The sequence below is a fragment of the Vombatus ursinus genome, unplaced genomic scaffold (genome assembly GCF_900497805.2).
Source record: "Vombatus ursinus unplaced genomic scaffold, bare-nosed wombat genome assembly UNPS02014973.1, whole genome shotgun sequence".
Lineage (NCBI taxonomy): Eukaryota > Metazoa > Chordata > Mammalia > Diprotodontia > Vombatidae > Vombatus > Vombatus ursinus.
Window position 1 is genome coordinate 11,998,359 of NW_020954751.1, and position 20,936 is coordinate 12,019,294.

General features: G+C 43.1%; 1 protein-coding gene across 4 annotated transcripts in view; it reads right to left on the reverse strand.

Moving 5' to 3' along the window:
* Window positions 1–20,936, reverse strand: part of NDRG1 (N-myc downstream regulated 1) — an 83,063-nt gene that overhangs the window by 47,367 nt on the left and 14,760 nt on the right. For 3 of the 4 annotated variants that reach the window (XM_027845475.1, XM_027845473.1, XM_027845474.1), the window contains exons 2-3: window positions 11,760–11,838; window positions 9,181–9,216 (exon numbers count right to left, since the gene is read on the reverse strand). The exons of the other annotated variant lie outside the window; for it this stretch is intronic. In XM_027845475.1, the coding sequence (XP_027701276.1) occupies window positions 9,181–9,216; window positions 11,760–11,822 (99 nt within the window). In that variant the 5' untranslated portion in view covers window positions 11,823–11,838. The remainder of the gene's footprint in view (window positions 1–9,180; window positions 9,217–11,759; window positions 11,839–20,936) is intronic. 4 annotated transcript variants of the gene reach the window in all.

Below are 20,936 nucleotides of genomic sequence, written 5' to 3' on the forward strand. Positions count from 1 at the left end.
GTCATTAAAATTTCATCACTGCTGACCAACCTCTTGCAATAAGCCTCTCCAAACTTAGCTAGACTGGTCCCCAGATGACAAACAAAGAATCCATCATTACACCCAAATCCAATGCCTTTCCAGCTTGGAAGGGCTCTACTTCTGTAGTCTCAAGAACCCAAGCTCACCACCATGCCGTCATGAGGCATCAGGGTGGTAGTCTTCCAACTAGGTGATAAATATTATTGTAATGAAGCAATGAACAGAGTGGTTGCCAGGTAGTTGGGAGACCCGTTTATAAGTTCCAACTTTTAGGCAAGTCACAGAAAACTCTCTATAATTAGGCAATATCAGAAATAAGTCTCTATTAACTTCAACATATTAAAATTCAACCCACTGTCTTTGCTTGGAAATATTTTTTTGAAAGGGTAGACAGGTGGCTCAGTGGATTATCGTGCCAAGCCCAGAAAGTCAGGAAGACTCCTCTTTCTGAGCTCAAATCCAGCCTTAACACTTTCTAGCTGTGTGATCCTGGGGCAAGTCACTTAACCCTGTTTGCCTCCGTTTCCCCATCCGTAAAATGAGGAGGAGAAGGAAATGGCAAATCAAGAAAACCACAAATGGGGTCATGAAGAGTTGGACACAACTGAACAATTCTGTAAGAGGTCTTAGGAATCAATTGTTGAGTGTTTTTATGTCAGGAAGAGACGCTAGAAATGTCTTAGTCCAATTCCTCATTTGAGAGTCAGGAAACTTCAACCCTAACCAAAGAAATGACTTGCTGGAGTTATCCAGGCAGTAAACTAAGAAACAAAGGGGTTTGATCACATCTTCTTCCTGGTCTTTTTCTAAGAGATCAGCAGCTCCAGGATGTCCCACAACCAGACACTGCACAGTAGCCAGAACTGACTTCAATATGCTCTTCTTAGAAATAATTAATCTAATTAAATACTTCAGGCCTATGCAATTTCATCACTGTGGTTACTCCCTTGACAGGAAAGCAGCCCCTCTCTAGCTTTGTAGATAGATGGTCTTCAAAAGTTACAGACCAAAAATTCCGAAACCAAGCTGGTGTTGAGTTTCTCCAAACTCCTAAGATAGACACCCAGGCCATTACTGGGTCTAAACATAAGGCCTTTCCAGCCTTGGAAGGCCTGGTAGACATTGTGCTCCATTAGCATTAGCCACTGAGAACCCAAGCTCACCTCCAAGCCACAAAGAGGCATCAGAGGATGGCAAAAGTATTATTCTGTTTAGTCCAAAGAGGTTAAAGATTTTCTTCATGAAAATAAAGGCTGGAGCTCTGAAATAACGTGAAGCAGGCTAGACAGAAAAGTCTATGTGATCAGATTTTAATTAAATATGTGCTGTTTTAAAAGGTTCATAGAAGGGACAAGTCAAGATGATCTTTTTATGAAGAGATTAGGATGGCTTGTATTTAGACACCAATTATTCAGTTAGAAGCACCAACAGTTTTTTTTCTAGGTTTAGGGATAAATGTCTCCTTGGAATGTTTACCCTATTGGGTTGCTTATGATTTTTATGGACAGTGGAAAGGTCAACCTCAGGCCAGCCCTCTCCAAATTTTCAAATACCATTTTGATTCTTTAAGAGATCAAGAGGGGCAGCTAGGTGGCGCAGTGGATAGAGCACCGGCCCTGAAGTCAGGAGGACCTGAGTTCAAATCTGCCCTTAGACCAAACACTTGACACGTACTAGCTGTGTGACCTTGGGCAAGTCACATAACCCAACTGCCTCACTAAAAAACAAAAAAAAAAAAGAGATCAAGAGATTCCAAGGTTCCATGGAAGAATACAGTGGTAGAATTACAAAATTACAAGTAACCTAAAGGGAAATGGAAAAGTCTTGAGTCTAAGTGGGCTGCAATTTATTACCAAAGATTAAGTGTGAAGCCAAAGTGTGAGAATACCAAAGTTATGTATGAATGGGAAAGAGGTGGTATAGTGAGAATGAAGAGGCACAATCCCATTAATGAACAATGAATGGGCATAACTCCATTATGGTAAAATAACCAAAGGTAGGAAGGACCCTTGTGCATTACTTGGGATCATCAGGCAACTAGATGGCTCAGTGCCCTGGGCACTGGTCCTAGAGTCAGGAAGACCTGAGTTCAAATCCTGCCTCAGACACTTATAAATGATGGGACCCTGGGCAAGTCAACACCCCTGGCTATCTCAGTTTCCTTGTCTATATAATGCAAATAAAGCTGCAGTCTGCAAAGGTGAAGGGCCTACCCACAAATGGGACCGTAGCAACTATCCAATTTTGATTTCCAAGGTCTTATTCAGCCTGATAACTTGCCCTTTCTACAAACCTTCCCTGAAGGTGAAATAACCTGGTAAACTCCTCCTTGACAGCATCCTATTTCCTGACTCATGTGCCATGTGATCCCTGAAGCCCTCAATTTGAATACTGAACATGGGATAAATTCTCATCTAGCTAGAAGGAATTAGTGAGGTCCTGCAGAGAGTGGGGGTGGGGAAAAGGAGGGGCTTCAAAGATGTAATTTAACTCTCTCACACCCATTACTAGGGGAACTCACAAATATCAGTATATCCCACAAGAAGACTATTTCTCACACCTCACATAACCCAGCTACCAGACTATGTGCTCATTACTCATTCAAATATTTACTGAGCACCTTCATTATCCTCAGTAGAAGCTTCTGAATTCAGGGACCTTAGATTTGCTTTTGCATCCTCAATGTTTAACACATGGTTGCGTCCATAGTAGGCACTTAGGAAATGTTCTGTGAATTGAATATTATGTCCCAAGTATTATTCTATAATCTAACACCAGAGACTTTTTAACCTGGGGTCTACAGACCAGTGATTGGATTTCTAGAGGTCTGAAGTTGGATGGGAAAAGAATCTTTATTTTCACTTTCTAACAAAATTTATCATTTCCTTCGATTATAAATGCAGGCAACAAATATTATCCCAAGTAGGGCTTTGAAGGGTCTACATAAATATTATGCAAAGATAGCTAAGTGGAACACAGCAGATGATAGAGCACTGGACATGGAGCCATTAAGACCCGAGTTCAAATCTGACCCACGTGTGACCTATGGCAGGTCACTTAATCTGGATGCCTCAGTTTCCTCATCTGAAAAATAAAAGTAATAATAATATCCACTTCCCAGGGTTGTTGTGAGAATAAAATATTTGTAAAGCGCTTTGCAAACCTTAAAGTGTTATAGAAATGTTAGGTACTGTAATTACTATCATTGTTATGAATGACTGAACAAAAGACTTGAAAACAGAATGGCCTTAACTCTAACTTGCATTCTTGTGTGCTTTTGCTTGAAGAGAAAGAAGGGAGATGAATTAACTAAATAACATCTCCAGGCCCATCCTGGCCCTAAGAGTTCATGATTTCAAAACTTCTGTGATCCTTAGTTTCTGAGTCAACCTTATAAAAAGGAAAGGATAAGATGTGCTTTCTAGATTCTTCTGGGGAAGATAAAAATCATAAACACTTTATTTCTGTCAAAGCGCCTTCCACCTACACTGTGAGGTCTAATGGAGATAAGCGCTTTAAGGAAGATGGGACAATTACTACTACTTTAAGCAACTTGCCCAGGGCTGGTGACTGGTCTGAGTCTGGGACTAGCTGCACTGTTACTGAATTCTGTGACCCTAAGGCACATCCCTGATCTCAACTCTCCTGGGCCTCAACTGTAAAATAAGATGGCTGGCTTAGACGACCTAGGGCCATGTCTAATTCCAAAACAAAACTCTTTAGATTTCCAGGGCAATGCCCTACCCACTGTATTACACTAATCTCATTATTAAGAAGAGAGCCTCAGAAGAAGCCCTAGCCTACAGTGTCCCAAAAGGCTTAGTGCAGTTTGGGGACACTGTATCTGATAAGGAAGGATAAAATAATCTAGACCTTTTTTGTTCTGGGAAGGGGGCCAAAGGAAGAGAGGAATCACCATAAGACAGAGCAGCATCCTTCTAACTATCCATTAATTCCTTTTATTTTATTTTTTTTTGAGCAGTTTTTAAAAAAATTATTTATTTTTAAATTCCTTTTATTTTAGAGACGAGCCATGGAAAAATTTTAAGTGTCCAGACAGGCTACATGGTATTACAGTGGAAAGAATATTGGGTTCAGAGTTAAGACACTTAAGCTTAAAGCTCTGTTTCCCACACTTACTAGCTGTGTGACCCTGAGCAACCTACGCTTGCCTCAGTTTCCCTATCTGTAAAGTGAAGGCAATAATAAGCACCTACCTTCCAGGGTTATTGTGAGGAGCAAATGAGATTATAATTGTAAAGTGCTTACTTTACATTTATTATATTTATATATAGTTATAAGTATATAAATATAGAATAAAAATATAGTATAAAATAAAATAAAAAATTAAAATAAAATAAAAATACAAAAATAAAGTATGAAGTATATCTTTTTACTTTATTATATGCACAGTGCCTGGCTTATGATGTTAGCTGGAAGCATCTCCTGTTTATCTGCCTAAGAGAAGGTCTTTAGAAGCGTAATTGGCTCCTCAGAGCAGCAAAGCTGACGGTTAGGGAATGCAGGGGTATGAGGGGCTAACGAAAGTCACACAGGAGAGACCATCAGAGACAGACTGAAGGATGACTCATGGGGTTGATGTCAATAAGGACCACAGGCTGAGAGAACTTCTTAATAGCCCTATTGTTGAACACAAGGTCCCGGGTCCCTCAGACCAAGCCAATTTGCAGTTTTGCTTGGTTGATGGATTCGATCATATAAATGTTCCGGGCAGGGCTGGAACAACTCTTACTGTACCTGCCGCCCAAACCTAATGACCACAATCAAACCCACTGATGCAGGGGCCACCTTAATGACCAATTTTTTCTCAAAGTCCACTGACTTTTCTTTAAGTGAGGGGGAAAAAAGGAAAATAGGCAAGGAAGATGTGCAGAAGATAGGCTGGGAAAGAAGAGAGTTGGCTGGAAAGATGGACAAAAGAAGCCACATCATCTTCACTCTCATCAGCTCAGGGCTGGACTTGGAATGACAAGAGACCCAAGTTTAAATCTCACCTCTGACACACTTACAAGCTACATTATCACGGGGAGGTGGTGCAGTGGATAGAGCTGGGACTTCAAATCTGGCCTCAGACACTCACTAGCTCTGTGTGACCCTGGGTGGGTCACTTCACTTCAGTCTGCCTCAGTTTCCTTAACTGTAAAATGGGTATAATAGCACCTACCTCACAGGATTCTTTTAAGCTTAAAATGAAATGTTATCAGTAAAGTACTTAGCACAGTGGCTGGCACCTGGCAGACATTTAATAAATTTAATTTCCCTTATTATTATTATACTTCCTTCTCACTGTGAATGTAAAATGAAGGAGGTAGATTAGATGATCCCCAAAGGATCTTTCCCAGTCTAAATCCTAGTATCCCAGACACTTCTATAAAGAAGCCCTGGAGACCAACCATGACTACTGAGGGCCAGAGACGAAGTGTCATCTCTGCTTCTCAGCGGAGAGGCGGTAAACTATAGGTGAGGAATGGGGCACTGCTTCCAGACACAGCCAATGTACTAATTTGTTCAACTATACTTGTTACAAGGAAGGGTTCTTATTGGGGAGGTCAATTGGCAAACAAATGTATAAAAAGACTAAACAATAAAACTTACTTTTAAGGCACTGGAAAGGGAGTTAGCAAATTCAAGCCCTAATAATTCAGGCACTAAATATTTGTGTAACTGATCTTGAGGGAAGCAGCGTGAGAAAAGGCCTGGATTTTCTTTGCCATATATTACCGGTGCGTATTTGGGCAAGACATTTAGCCTCAGTTTCTTCATCTGAAAAAAAAAAGTGAAGGCACTGTTCTAGAATGCCTAAGGTCCCTTCTGGCTCTAAATCTATGACCTTATCAACTGTCTAAGTTCACATGGTCACTAAGTGACCATGACAAGACTGGCTCTGAAATCTTCTGCCTGAATCCAGGGCCCAGTTGTATTTTCACATTCCCAGCATCCCCATGCCCCCACCCAAGTTCTCCTCCCCTACCTCTCTGGGCCTCCATTTTCTCATCTATAAAATGGTGGGGGGCGGGGAAGGGGCAGCATTAGAAGCTCCCTGAGGACCTTCCTGGCACTCCTATTCAAAATGGGTTCCTGTAAGTAGATGCTCAGCTGATAGACCGATTTAATCAAAGCTGGCAAAAAGCAGAACAAGGAACTATGGATGGGGCTGGGCTGCCCTGGGTATGATGGAAAGATAGATAATATGAAACCCCACTGTTCCAGGGAAAAGAAACAAGAAACCACTCCCTTCCTTCATATGAGTTTCAGTCAAGGGTTGAGAATTTCATCTCTCTCCGTAGTTTGCCCAGGCATCCTCCCTCTCCCTCCCTTTAGGGTCACCGGGAGATCTCCTGGTTACCTAAAGTTCTGAAACGGAGGGGGTGCGGAGAAGAGACAAACTGCAATCCTGCTGAACGTTGGCAGACCTCAACCTCCACTCTTCCTGATACCAGTGATTCCCCCACCACCATCACCACCTACCCCCGAGGAGAGCGTTCAAAATCAGAGTAAGATTGCAGCCTTTCCCCCTTGCACTTCAGGTCTGACCGCATTCTTTCAAGGCCATCCAAGGACCCTGAGGGGAGGCAAGATCACAGACAAGCATCCCGCTGCGTACCTGTTGTTCCCCATGACTGATGGGCCTCTGTCCACTATCAAGGTCAAGGCAGGGATAGTCACCTATTTTGACCCAGCTATTCTAGAGAACATCCTTTGTGTTATATTACAACAACAACAACAACAGCAATAACAACACCACCGCAGCTCAGGGCTGCTGCCCTCCTCTTGACAGGAGTGATGGCCTTAAGACACAAAGACAGATTTTCAGGCACAGCTAATTTCTTCCAAGGGCTTTGTTTTTATTTTTTTTGCCCTAGTGGGAAGGAGGAACTGGTAAAGAGAGCATGACACGGAAGCAACAAAGATCACTGAGTCATCTTTCTTAAAAAGAGAGTCACTGAGTCACTTTTTTTTAAATGAAGAGAAAAGAAGGAAACTGGAAAGAACCAGTCAAGCAAGATAGCTTTGAAAGCTACAGACTGAACTTATTGTATATTTAATTAATATTAAAAGTTTTTTTTTTTTTTAACTCAGGAGAGTCCTCCTGACTCCACTGCACCATCTAAGCACCCTGAAACCTTGTTTTACAGATGAGGAAATTGAGGCAGAGTTAGTTAAGTGGTTTGCCCAGGATCACACAGCCAGAAGCGTCTGAGGCTAGATTTGAACAAGTGATTTTATTGATTAAAGGGAATTCCCAGGTGAGCAAATTCCTACCAATGCAAGTCTGTACCTTCTCTCTCAGGGCAGCTAGGCGGCACAGTGGATAGGGGGCTGGACCTGGAGTCATGAAGACCCGAGTTCAAATCCAGCCATTAACTTGTTTCCTCATCTCTATATGGGGATAATAACAGAACCTACCTCCCAAAGTTGTCAGTAAGGAACAACTGAGTTGACAATTGTAAAGCACTTAGCACACAGTAAGTACTTAATCAATGTTAGTTATTTATCATTAGTTATTATAAATAGCCCAGTGCTGGGTATGAGGAAAACATCCCACACTAGTAGGCATTTAATAAATGGTTGCTGATTAACATATGAAGACAGAGGCTGGGAAGAGTCTGACTGTGTGACTGCATTCCCAACATTTAATCTCTCCAAGTCCTTACTTGTGAAGTAGGGGAGATGTCATAGGCTCTCCTTGCCAGCTAGGGCAAGATTATAGATACCATGAGAACCCTCTAGATAATCTGCATGAAACAGGGTAGTCATTATCCTCATCATCAGTGCTCAAGGCCTCAGCATCCAATTATTTCAGTAAGAGCACAACCTTACAGCAAGGAAGCATATAATTCACAGTTTTCAAGTGGCTTTCATTAGGGAATTATCAATGGCCCTCATATTGGCCTCGGTAATGTGTAAATGGGAATGCAGCTAGGTGGTGCAGTGGATAGAGTGCCAGATCTGGAGTCAGGAAGACTCATCTTCCCAAGTTCAAATCTGGCCTCAGACACTTCCTAGATGTGTGACCCTGGACAAGTCACTTCACCCTGTTTGCCTCAGTTTCCTCATCTGTAAAATGAGCTGGAGAAGGAAATGGCAAACCACTCCAGTATCTCTGCCAAGAAAACTACAAGAAGAGTCATACACAACTAAAACAATTTAACAACAACAACAAAGTTCTAAGTCATGGGGTCAGGAAGAACTCAACAATATCAAATGTGAAAATGACTCAGACTTTCAGAACTAGGAGAGCTTGAAGATGCACCAGGCTACTAGTCCAAGCCCATTTGCCAGAGGGGTAAAGCTGAGGCCCCAAGAAGAAAGGTCAGGCTAAATAAAGCATCAGCCAACCATGGTTACAAAAGATTGAGTGCTGCTGAATTTTAGGCTGCTTTCAATCCTTCCAATCTGTGCTTGTGGCCTGGACAAATAGCTAGTGCTTCTGAAAACTCCATGGAAGGGACTGTCTGTCTTGCTTGCTCTTAGTACATTTCCAGCATGATGCATTACATGGTTCTATCTATCTATCTACTTATCTATCCGTTCTCCCTAGAGCCAAGCACAACATTACATGCGTGGAAAGTAAGTATGTGTTGAGTAAATGAACAAAAAACCTGAAATCTGCGTCTTTTCTTCAACTGGTCCTGCCCATCCATCACTTTCTACTGACCTGTTCCCATAAATAGGAGGAGGAAAGCCAATTCTGCACACAGCTTGTTCCTGGAGAACCATCCCAGCACAGAGGGGAAAATGGACAGATTTCCACTCTGGGCCAAACAAACCCAGAAAGATGTTTCACTTTCCTGTGGGGCTGCCAATACTAAAGACCCCTCCAGCCATGTTCCCTTGCTGGAAAACAGCCCTGAAATGAAGCTTCTCTGTGCCTTTCCTTCTGCACTCAGCCTTTCCCCCCAAACTCCAAAGTATCCCCAACTTAGGATGTTTCCCCATTTTGCTTCAAGAGCTAAAGAAGGACTTCAATTTCTTTGGACAATATTCAGAACATTTGACACTCTTCTGCCCTGGGTGGGGAGTTAAGCTTAGTTTGGTTTCTCCCCTCCCTGCAGGGGTTTTGAATAGTGTTCAATTTCAAAGAAAGGGAAAGAAAAAGAAGAGAAGAAGGGAAAAAAAAAACCCATCTCTACTTGCCTGAACGTCGAACTCTTGCAAGAGGCCAGTGATGGTCTGTAAAGAGATAGTCACGGTCAGTTTCCTCCAAACACACCAGACAAGTGGGGAAATGCACAGAACTGAAGTCTGAACCTCCCAGAGGGAAAAGGGTCTACTCTGGGATAGCTATACCCTTAGAAGCTCTCCTACTACACCTTCTGGGAGAACATCTACCCATTAAATTTAGATGGGATCCAAGGCCCGGCTTTGGTTTAAAAAATGTCATTCACTGGTCCCTTTCCACAGGTCAAACCAGAAAAATGAACTGTTACAAGTGCCAGACACAGTCAGGCTACACGTACTACCAGGGGAACCACATCCAGAATGCTAGGGGCTATGTGAGGACCCCATCAAGTAACGTGTTGGGGTAATAAAGATATGACTGGTACAGAGTCACTGCTCTTGCCATGCCACAACGAAGACGGAACAAAGTGCTAGCTGAAACACTGGCTGATACAGTGTGAATCCTTCTCTCTACGTCCTTCTGAATGGAGGAAGGTCCAGGTGGCACATGGTCTACTGGGCAGACGAAGCAGTCAATGACTTCTACCACTGATCCAACAGGGAGCCTAGCCATTCCTGGAATTATCTCAAAACCTAAGCGGTGCCCATTTGATGTATTGTTTTCAAGCACCAGGAAAGATTAGCGTGTATACAGCACATACTATGTGCCAGGCACTGTGCTAATTACTCTTTTTTTTTCTTTCTTTTCTTTTCTTACAAATATTATCTCGTGTGATCATGGTTAAGTGATGTCATACACTCTGCTAACTGCTCAGCTACGGTTTCAAAATCCACACGACTTTGAAAAGAGGCCCTTGTACCACATCAGCAGAACTGTTTCTCTGCAGAATGATTTTTACAAAGCCCTGAGGGAAGTGACTGTTTGGAAGAAATAACAAAATCCACACTCTGGGAATGGGGCCCCAGTTGGGAGAGCCAGAGGAAAGAAAAATGGATTTTTTTTTTTAAATTCCGCTTCTACCAAAAATGAAAATAGTTTTAGACCAACAGTACCCTCTGACAAAAAAGCAGAGTTTAGGAGGTGAGGTCAGGTTAGCGGCAGAGGTTACTACCTTCAAGTCGTTGCTTTTTGATGTAGAGGAATGGGCCGAGCCTTTGCCCAAAAGGCAGGTAGTTATCTCTTTTAGATAACTAAATGGGGAATGGGCACAATGTGGGGAGGGGGTAGACGCCAAATTAAGCACAGCAATGAATTACTGTGACAAATCTGAGGAAGCAGCTTCCCTTCCCTTTAAACCATTAAGGAGAAAATCAATCTCTCTGAGCCCAACAAAGCACAAATGTAACCAAAACTGGGCAAGATGATGAGGTTTATTTATTTAATCTCCAAGATTCACTTTGAATTGTAGCTCGAGACCCTTCACAGATGGTAGAGGGTACTTCTGAGTTGTATATTTAATAAGCTGTGTATTCAATAACAAGGATGGAGTTGCCATGAATCATCCATACTCTGTACCTCTTGTGACTGATTAGTGGCATGTGACTGTAAGACACTACGCTGGGGTCACAGGTACTGTCTTTGGCCCTGGGGCTGAAGGAATAATTGGTTCCAACAGAGATGGCCTATTCTGATGAGTAGGCAAAGCTAGGAGACAGATACTCCAGGATGCAAAAGATTTCAACAAGCTGCGATAGGGGCTGAAACCAGCCAGAGAAAATTTAGTTGGGCCGGGGTGGGGTGGATGGGGGATAAATCAATACAAAACCCTGCATTTGAGTTTCAAACATCAACTATGGAAATAATCTCTGGATGCCCCATTTTTAAAAGCGACACTGGTAAGTTGTTTTCCCAGAGGACAGTAACTAGGATGGTGAGGGGTCTAGAGACTATGTCTCATGAGGATGGGCTAAAGGAACTCAGGATGTTCAGTCTGGTGAAAGAAAGACCTTTTTTGGGGGGGGGGGCGGGGCATGAGGCTGTTTCCAAATATCCAAACGGCTGTCACAAGGAAGCAGCATCAGACTTGTTCTCCTTAGCCCCAGACAACAGAATCAGAACCAATGGGCAGAAACCAATGGGTAGATTTCCATTCAACAGAAGGAAAAAATCCCCTGAATTGTCCAACTTTAGTAGCAAAGTAAGGTAAAGCTGGACGATCAATTATTATTGGGGATGTTGCAGTGACAATGCTTTGGGCAGAAGCTGAACTACATCTGAGATCAGCAATTCTATAATACTGTGCAGTCAGTTATACAGGTCATTATTAATTAGCACTGTCCTCTAACTAGACTGCTGGGTAACAAGGAAAGTAATTAATAAAAAAAAAAATACTTCCTGCTAGAATCTGCTAGATTAAAAATGGCAGCTTCTAAGTATCTTCTCTACAAAATTCACTAATGTTTTTAAAAAATTTTTACTCCTAAAATAAAGGATAATTGTGTTGTCTGGACTCCCATTTCCAAAACTTAATCATTTTACAATTTCTCATACACGACATCTTTTGAGCTTTCCAAGAGCTAAGAGTTTATTAGGACTTACGACCTCTTGAGACTGAGCCCGGAGCCCAAGATGAAAAGTCACATTTGCAACTCACCTCTTCTCTCTCCACCAGAGGCTTGACCTCTGCAAGGTCCACATCCTGGAGGTCTTTCGACATGGTCCCAGACTGTTACCTGAAAAGAATGAAAATCAAAGGCAGGGTCATCAATGCTTGCCCCAGACTTTTAGTCTCTCCCTTTAATTCACCCCCCCCAGTAGAAAGGTGTACTGAGAGAAGAGCTCAAAGACCCCTAAATGAAGACTTTTAGTTCCCACCCCACCCCTATCGGGGCAGGACAGGGCCAGCAAATTAGTATCAGAAATCACACTAGACTGTGAGGTAGGGAGCAAGTCTGAGCCCTGGTTCTGTCTTATTAAGCCAGTCAATGCCTGTTCCCGGGCCTCAGTGGATGGAGTCAGGATTTGGGTCAATTCCCAACTCTGCTACTTGCTAAACATGTGACCTGAGACAAGTCACTGAATCTCTTTGACCCTTGTTTTCCTTATTTATAAAATGGGTTGGACCAGATGGTCTTAAAAGTTTCCTTTCAGCTCTAAATCTTTACTTCTATCACCTGCAAAATGAAAGGTCCAGACTAAATGACCTTGGGTCCAAACCAACTTGAACATTCTGTGACTGTGTAATGCCCATTGTTAACTCATAAAGTAGAGGTTTTTGTGGATTAAAGGTGGGGGAGGGGAGAAAGTAGGGGAGGGCAGTGCAGGACAAGAAAGGTTTCCCACCAACATTACCTCTCACATTTGCATAGCATAGCACTTTATACTTATCCCAAAGGGCTTTCACTCAAGTTCCCTCAACTGAGTTTTATAATTATCCCATAAGAGAAGGAATCCAAGTATTATCACAGAAAGGTGAAAGACTTGGCTTAAAGTCAACCTGTCTACCCTGTGGATATGCTAGGCCTAGACTCCACATTCGCCTACTCCAAATGCAGGACTTTTTCCTCTATCTCATAGTTCCTACAGTCATTTATTCCTTGCGGAACTTAAAAACAGCCTGTCTTATAGTAGAGATATTCCTCTAAACACCACCTCTCTGATAGACCTTAAGTTCCCTGTCTTACAGATCTTTTTAAGTCTCCCAGAGTACCTGACGCAGGATTATGCAAAAAGTGTACTCAGTGAGTATTCATACTTTATTCATTATTTAGTTAGTTTTAGAGCTGGAGGGAATGGCAGGCCAAGTCTCCTTATTAAGAAAAAAAAAAAGAAAAAAACTGAGGCCCAGAGAGGCTAAGTCACCTTGCCTAAGGTCATATGCCTTTGTGTACTTACACCAACTTCCAGTAACTTGGAGATCCAAATCTAACACTCTATCCACTATTCCATGAATGAATGCAGCAAACTTTAAAGGACAGTACATGTACACCAAAACCAAAGTACAGTTACCAATGTAAAATATTAAACCAAATTCCTCAAGTTCCCCACTTCTCCCCCACCCCCAAAGTCTCCAGTTTCTTTTCTGCTCAACTTTGTTGCTGGGGAATTATATGACCTCTATTAATATTGTTTAACCTAAAGCTTCCTTTTTACAGGCCCAATCAGCTTAGGTGGGATATGCTTGCATATTATCTAGTTCCAAATTTGGCAATATAGACTAAATGTTACAGAGGAGAAGAGAGACAGAGAGAGAGAAAAAAAGATTGAGAATTGGGTCCTTGAGGATGTGTAAGCTTTCAGGGGTGAGAAACCTTTGGCCAAAGGCCACATGCCACCCTCCAGGTCCTCAAGTGCGGCCCCTTGATTGAGTCCAAGTTTTACAGAACAAATCCTTTTATTTATTTAGATGGTTCTTAACTATTTGTGTGTCATGGACCTTCTTGAACAGTCTGCTGAAGCCCATGGACCTCTTCCCTTTAAATCACTGAAGGAGATGCTAAACTTTAGTTAGAGGTAAGTGAAAATGAAAACTCTCCTTTTGTAATATATATGTATACATATAGATTACCAAAAAAAAAAACCAGACTTTATATACATATGCACAGAAAGAGAGACAAAGATAGAGACAGAGAGGGCAAGAGAGTATGTATTTCCCATTCGGGTTTGTGGACCCCATGAAACCTACACACAGACCCCAAGGGACCGCAGACCCCAGGTTATGAACCACTACCTTAGCTAAAAAGCAAGAAACAAAAGAGGAAGAACGTATCCTGAGGACTGAGGCAAGTCTAAATATGGTATCTGCCACACAGTGGGAAGCCAGCCGTATCTGGAGCTGAGGATACCAGCTGTGAAACAATAGGCATTTTCAGTATTTATGGCCACAGGTCTTTTGGTCGGCATGTCTGACGGAGAGTGAGAGGCCAGTCTCCCAGTGGGAGACAGAGACAAACACTGAAAAACCCTAGGACTGACTTCCCAACAGTTCCTGACCAACTCTCCCCACCATGAGCCATCAGATTAGAAACAAAGAACACAGAAGGTCAAAACTGGGAGGGTCTTCAGAGATCATCTAATTCAATGACCTCATGTTAAAATTGGGAAAAAAAAAATCAGCAATAGCACAAAAACCCAAAGCGCTCAAGAGAAGGGGCTTGACTGGAGTCACATAGCTTAGCAAGGGGGCAGAGGCTGCTCTAGAGATCAGGCCTCCTATGTCCCGCAAGGGCTTGTGCCACCACGCCACCACTTATGCCCACAGAGGTTGGGTTCTACTGGAAACTAACCCCCGCCAGTGAGGGAGAGTGCTGCATGGGGAAAAAGGAAAATATTTTTGTTGTCAATTGCTGTGAATTTTTTCCTGCCTACACTCATCCTCTCCCCACCCCCAGAAAGGCAGGATTCCTTACATAGTGGGACAAATGAATGTCTTGTTATTCTTTTTCCTCTGCAGGTTTTGAGAGGGAAAAAAAAGCAAGGGCTCAAGTTAGAAGTGAACTGAATAAATATAAGGTTAGGAGCTATAAGCAATACCTTTATTTTGTAAGTGAGAAAAAGAAAGCCACGAAAGTTGGGGAAAGTGCTTGCTTAGGATACGACAGCTAATAAATGACTAATTAGGTCTTCAGATGTTGCACATGGACCTCTCTGATACTGAATTGCACATCTTAGCACCATCCTCTTCCATATTTCCCCTCTAGACTCTTCCCTCAACTACTTTAACCCTGAAACTTCCCTCCCCATGCTGGCCTTCTCCCATTGGTGAGTTCCTTCCTGGGACCTCCATTTTGGAGATAAGCCCATCAGCCAAGTTTCATTCCCCTCCTGGCTGTACTTCTGACTTTCTGCACCTTGCCACCATGTTTCTGGGCAGGCATCTCAACCTCTCCCCTCAGCTCCCTATATTGTCTCTCCTGTTTGAATGTAAGCTCCCTGAGGGCACTTGTATTTGTATTCCTAGTGCTTAACACAGTGCCTGGTACACAGTGAGCACTTAAAATGCTTGTCTTATCCTATTTTCTCCCCACCAAAAGTTAAACCCCCTGACACTGGCATTCAAGGACCTCCAAGGCACCATGCCTATTAATGTGCAGAATTCTCAATTTCTGCCTCTTGGAATCCTGCCCATTCTTCAAGACTCAGTTCAAATCCTACTCTAGAAATCCCTCAGCTATTAAGGGTGCTGCTTCCCTCTTCCCAAATCTCTGCCCCGCCTCCCTAGACTCTAAGCTCTATGAAATTAGGAACCACATGTCAACATAAAGCCCTACATACACTTTGTAGATCCTTAATAAAATGTGGCCTGAATTGACTGTTCAAGACAGGGAATAATTCAGCTTGTTCAAGAACTCTACCTGTTGGAGGTCATTCCATGTTTGGATATCTAAATGCAAGGTCAAGGTCAAGACTTTTTTGCTTCAGTTTCCTCATCTGCAAAATGGGGATCATAATAGCATCAACCTCCCAGGGTTGTGAGGCTTAGCACAGTGCCCGGCACATTGTAAGCACAATACAAATGTTATCTATTATTATTAATTACAATTAGGGGCAGCTAGGTGGCATAGTGGATAGAGCACTGGCCCTGAAGTCAGGAGGACCTGAGTTCAAAGTCTGGCCTCAGATCAAACACTTGACATTACTAGCTGTGTGACCCTGGGCAAGTCACTTAACCCCAATAATTTAATAAGATTCCCATAGTTACTACTGTAAACTATTCATCTATTATAACACAGTGTACAGTCCCAGGGTAGGGAACCTCGGCTTCAAGGACACATGTGGCCTCAAGGCCGCAGGTTCCCCATCCTTGGCACGACTATAATTGATAATAACAATATAATAATTATTGGTTTATTACTGCTGTTATTATTATTTCCCTGGTTTCCCTAGCTTCTCGTGCCTTCTCCTGCCCTTGAAATTTCTTTGTATTTACTCTGTATTTTGTATACATTTTTGTGTTTGGGTTGAGAGCAGCGCTGGTCATGTTTTCTATTTGTCTCCAGAGCCCACCACACATGCCTGGGACACACTGGACACGTAACAAAAAAGTAATAAATACTTACTAAATGATTAACCTCAAAGGGCTTAGCTTCAGGTAGGGGTTTAAGGATGAGTTCTGAAATATGCCAAGGCACTTCTATATTGAATTCTTTCCCAAGGTGCAGAATTGAAGGGAATAATCTAGTGGCATTTAACGGTCCCTTCCAGCTCTATCATTCTCCATTCTAAGTGAGGCCCCTTCCAACTTGGACCTTTGTCAGTCTCTGTCAGTGGCACTATCTCCCCAACTCCTTGAGAATGCCCATATAAATAAAGCCATCTCAGCAACCCATGGCAGAAGAGGCTGATCTCAATCCAACCCCTGAAAAGTAAACAGATGCCAAAGTGGACACTGTGTATATGCATGTGTGCTCACACTCTCCTCACCCCACTTCTCCCCAAAACAAACAACCCACACTGCTCTGGGCTGGGCTCCTCCATACTGATGTAGCAACAACCCCATTTCCCCAGAAAGATAACCCCAATGACTTTTTATTATTCATCTCTCAGGATGTCCTCCAGGGCCATTCCAAAGACAAAGTTTGTGCTGGACAGGCAAGTTTTCCCACAAAAAAAGGGGGAAGAGGGGTGAGTTAGAAGGGAGAGGGAGGGACAGAGAAGGGGAGGGAGAGAACGAGAAGAAAACAGAAAGATTTTTTTTCTCTTTGGGCTTTGCAAAGTCAGCGTACCCGTGGTCATGAGAGCCCTGCCAGCAGAATACCTCGCCTACACAGTCACAGGGACATTCCAAAACTTGGGGGCCTGGCGGTATTCCCCTTGACCTCATGTGCAAAAAAAAAATGTCCTTGTGATCCACATTGCTTGGATAAGGGGTCCTAAGTGTCCTGTCTAAATAACAAACAAAAACCCACTTAAGAGAGATGGTGGTTGGATGAATCATATGTAAGACTTGGGTTCCAGCTAGGTCTGCTTCTGCTGCGTTTCTGGGGACATGTCACTTAAGTCTCTTTGGGTCCTTTTTTCTCTAATCTTATGGATGCCAAAGAGCTGCAAGAACGCCATCTTGTACATACAGTTATTTGTGTTTTTTCTCCCCATGAGAATGTGAGTTCCTTGGGGGCAGCAACCACCAGGGTTTGGCCAATCTTTGTAGCCCCAGCATTTAGCATTTAGTGCCTGGCATTCAGTAAATGCTTCATAAATAATAAATGTTTGTTGACTTGACTGCAAGTCATATATTGCCAGTCTCTAACGAATTAAAACTGTAGGTCACCCCAAGGATAATAGAAAGGCTCATTCGTGGTGGTGGTGTAAGCAGAATGCTACAATTATCAGCAAAGAGGTTCAGCACAAAGGATATATCAGAGATGTATGACCACAAAAGGAGGTTGGCTGGCTGTGCTCCTGAGCGCCAAGGATAACGGACCAGCCGGTCACTATGCCTGTGACAGTGGTAACCACATATGAAAAGATCTGGGGAAAGGGTCCGGTCTACACCTATTGCTCCCTTGTTTACTGATTGGTCATTTATTAAGTGCCTACTATGTGCCAAGCTTTCTGTATGCCTAGAGCTTAAGACAGTCCCTACCCTCAAGGAGCTTATAATCTAATTAATGGGGAACTTATGAGAAGATAGGAACAAGATTAAGAAATCCAGAATGGGTTTCTAATCCATCCAAGTGTGTGTGTTGGGGGAACCCACTGATGTTGGAATGAGAAGCCCTGGTATAACTTCTAAGTCCCTGTTTACCAGTTATTGGTAAAACAGAGTGATATACAGTCCATCCAAAACAGCTTTTTCATTAGTTTTTTGGTTGCTCTTCTTAACCCCCTCACTCCCAAATACTGGTTCCCTAAAATGGACATTCCTGGAAAAGGAATCAAGAAATGATGTCCAAGAAGTGAGAAATATGACTTCCCAAAGAGCAAACTTCATCTTTCAAATTTCTGCCCCCAAGATTAAGGCCATTCCCCCCCACCCTTCATACTTGGGAGTCTCTACATCTCCAATGCCCCTTCCAGTTGTAAAGCCTACAAAGATTTGGCTTTCAGTTCTAAAACCTACAAAGATTTGGCTTCCAGTTTTGCATTAATCCTGCCTGACTTTACAGGAGGGTTGTGAAAATACAGGAACAGAACATCTGGGACAAATATAGTCACGAGAAAGACAGAGCCCAATATGGTCCTCTTAGACCCACATCAAAATCATTGTATGTTTCATCCCCATCCCCATCCCTACTAGGTTGTAAGCTTATAGAGCCCAGAATCCATATTTTACTATTGCACATTATAGTAAGCAACATTTGCTTCTTATCCTATTAAGACTAAGCTGCATTAGGGCAGGGACTATGTCTTAGAGCTGAGAATTGTGCACTGGATAAAAGGAATTATTCCCCCAGGGTCTAGACAAGTTAGCCCAGCATAACGCACAAAATAGGTATTTAATCCAAGGTCTGCTGAATGAACATGTGTAATTATTAATGGTGTTGGGACTAGATGAGGAAGCTCCCTTCCAACTTACAAAGTGATAGAACTATTTCAATTAAATAGGCGGTAAAGAAAGGTATCACAGCCTCATCAGAATTTCTCACTTGTAAAATGACAGCCAGTCTGGCCAGGTTGTAGAAGTTAGGGAAGGGTACCTTTCAGTTTTATTGAAGGCTGAAAAGACAGGATAGGGACAGGCTATAAAAGGCTTTGAAAGTCAAATAAAAGAGTGTATTTTTTATCCTGGAACCAATAGGGAACCACTGGAGTTTACTGAGGAGGAGACTTGATTGCAAGGAGGATGACCCAGAGTGAGGAGAGGCTTGAGTTAGGGAGATCAATTTGAAGGCCCTGAATGAAGATGATGGCTATGTGTGCAGAGAAGAAGCCAGTCACATAGGATGTGGAAATGGACTAAGATTTGGCAACCAGCTGGGTGTCCAGGGTGCAGGAATGCGAATGAGACTTGTTGTTGTTGTTTATTAATGGTACTAATAGATGTAGACTTATCCACAAGGCCAATTTCAGTAGAGAGGTATAAACAAAAGGGTTTAGTGAAGTCGCAGGAGAAAGATCATGACTACCACTAATGGGAGAGGGAGGGAAGGAAGGAGGGGTGGAAAGCCAGGAAGCCATGAGGTAAAGAGGATACAGGACATCTCCAGAGGCAGAAGCAGTAATGGGAAGACCCGGGGCTCAGAAAACACTAGCTGAGGGGCAGCTAGGTGGCGCAGTGGATAGAGCACCGGCCCTGAAGTCAGAAGGACCTGAGTTCAAATCCAGCCTTGGACCAAACACTTGACACTTACTAGCTGTGTGACCCTGGGCAAGTCACTTAACCCCAACTGCCCAAAACAAACAAACAAAAAACCAGCTGAAGCACAGAACACACAGAAATTAGTATGATGTTAAGGTGGAAAGGTGTAATGGTGAGATGCCAAATCCTACTCTGACCCTTACTTTGAAATAAGTCCATCATTGTAACAAGGCCAAGTCTTTTCCTTAATCTTTCTGAACCTAGGTTTTCTCATCTTTAACTGTGGGTAGTAACTGTTTCATGGAATTTTTATCTTTGTTTTTTGCAAACACACACGTACACACCCACATAACTCTTGTCATTTTTGTCTTTGTGCCAGTCCAGGGCTTGGTATGTAAGAACTCTTGCTGACTGAATGAAGGAGACCAGAGGAAGGCCACCATTTTAGGAGGCTCGACCTCAACAGTCCAGGCAGGGCCTTGGGAAACAAGAGATTCCAAAGGATGTTCAAAGAGCTGCAATCAACAGGACTTGACAGGCTCCTCAGAGAGGAGAAGGAAGAGCTAAGAGACAGGTCTGCAGTATTCAGCACAGGAGACTGGGCAGGCAAACAGATGGTGGCTTGATTGACAGAAATAGGGAAGCGAAGGAAGGAGTAGCAGGAGGAGAGATGGCAGTAGCTATTATTATCATTACAACAGAGACAGCTAGTGGACAGAGCCCCGAACCTGGAATCAGGAAGACTGTCTCCTGTGTGACCCTGGGCAAGTCACTTAACCCGTCTCAGTTTCCTCATCTGTAAAGCGGGGATAAATAATAATGGCACCTACACCTTGCACACACGGGGCTGCTGAGAGGAAAAAAGGAGCTAGTATTCGTAAAGCACTTTAAAAAGGCTAGCTATTACCATTACTATTATTATTATCATTGCACTCCAACCTCCTCATTGCCTGCCCCGAGTAGCCTTTCAGTAAAACCAAACTGGCTACTATTTTTAATTAAGTTGTCTTCTCTCTAAATCAGCAACCAGGAACACATCACAGTCCCCAGGGGCCCCAGGAAGTACATATGCTCAGGGCTGCCCAGGACATTACACAGCCACCTGGAAGGTGCTGTGCTTGCCATCCTCTGTCAGGCACCCAACCCAGAGTGGGGCAAACTCCAGGTTAATGAGTGTTGGTTCTGAAGGGCTGCTGACCCCAGGGGAGCCACTGTTCAGCTCTGTGTCTTGCCCAACAAGACCTGGACAAGGAACAGAGGGCTTGAACTGCTCTGAAAACCTCAAGAATTTATTCACTCAACTAGAAAGCCTGTGTCAAATTCCTTTAGACACCAAATCAGCCAACCAATTACCACTGACTTAAGTGCCTGTCTGGGATAGGGAACCAGGTGACCTTGAAGGTCCTTCCAACTCAGGGTATAGGAAGATATTCTGAGGCAGCAAGGTGGAGCCAGTATGGATAAAGTGCTAGGCCTGGAGTCAGAAAGACAAGTGCAAATCTAGACTCAGACACTAGGTAGGTGACTCTGGGCAAGTCACTATCTGCCTCAGTTTCTTCATCTGTAAAATGGGGTTCTTCATAGTGTCTA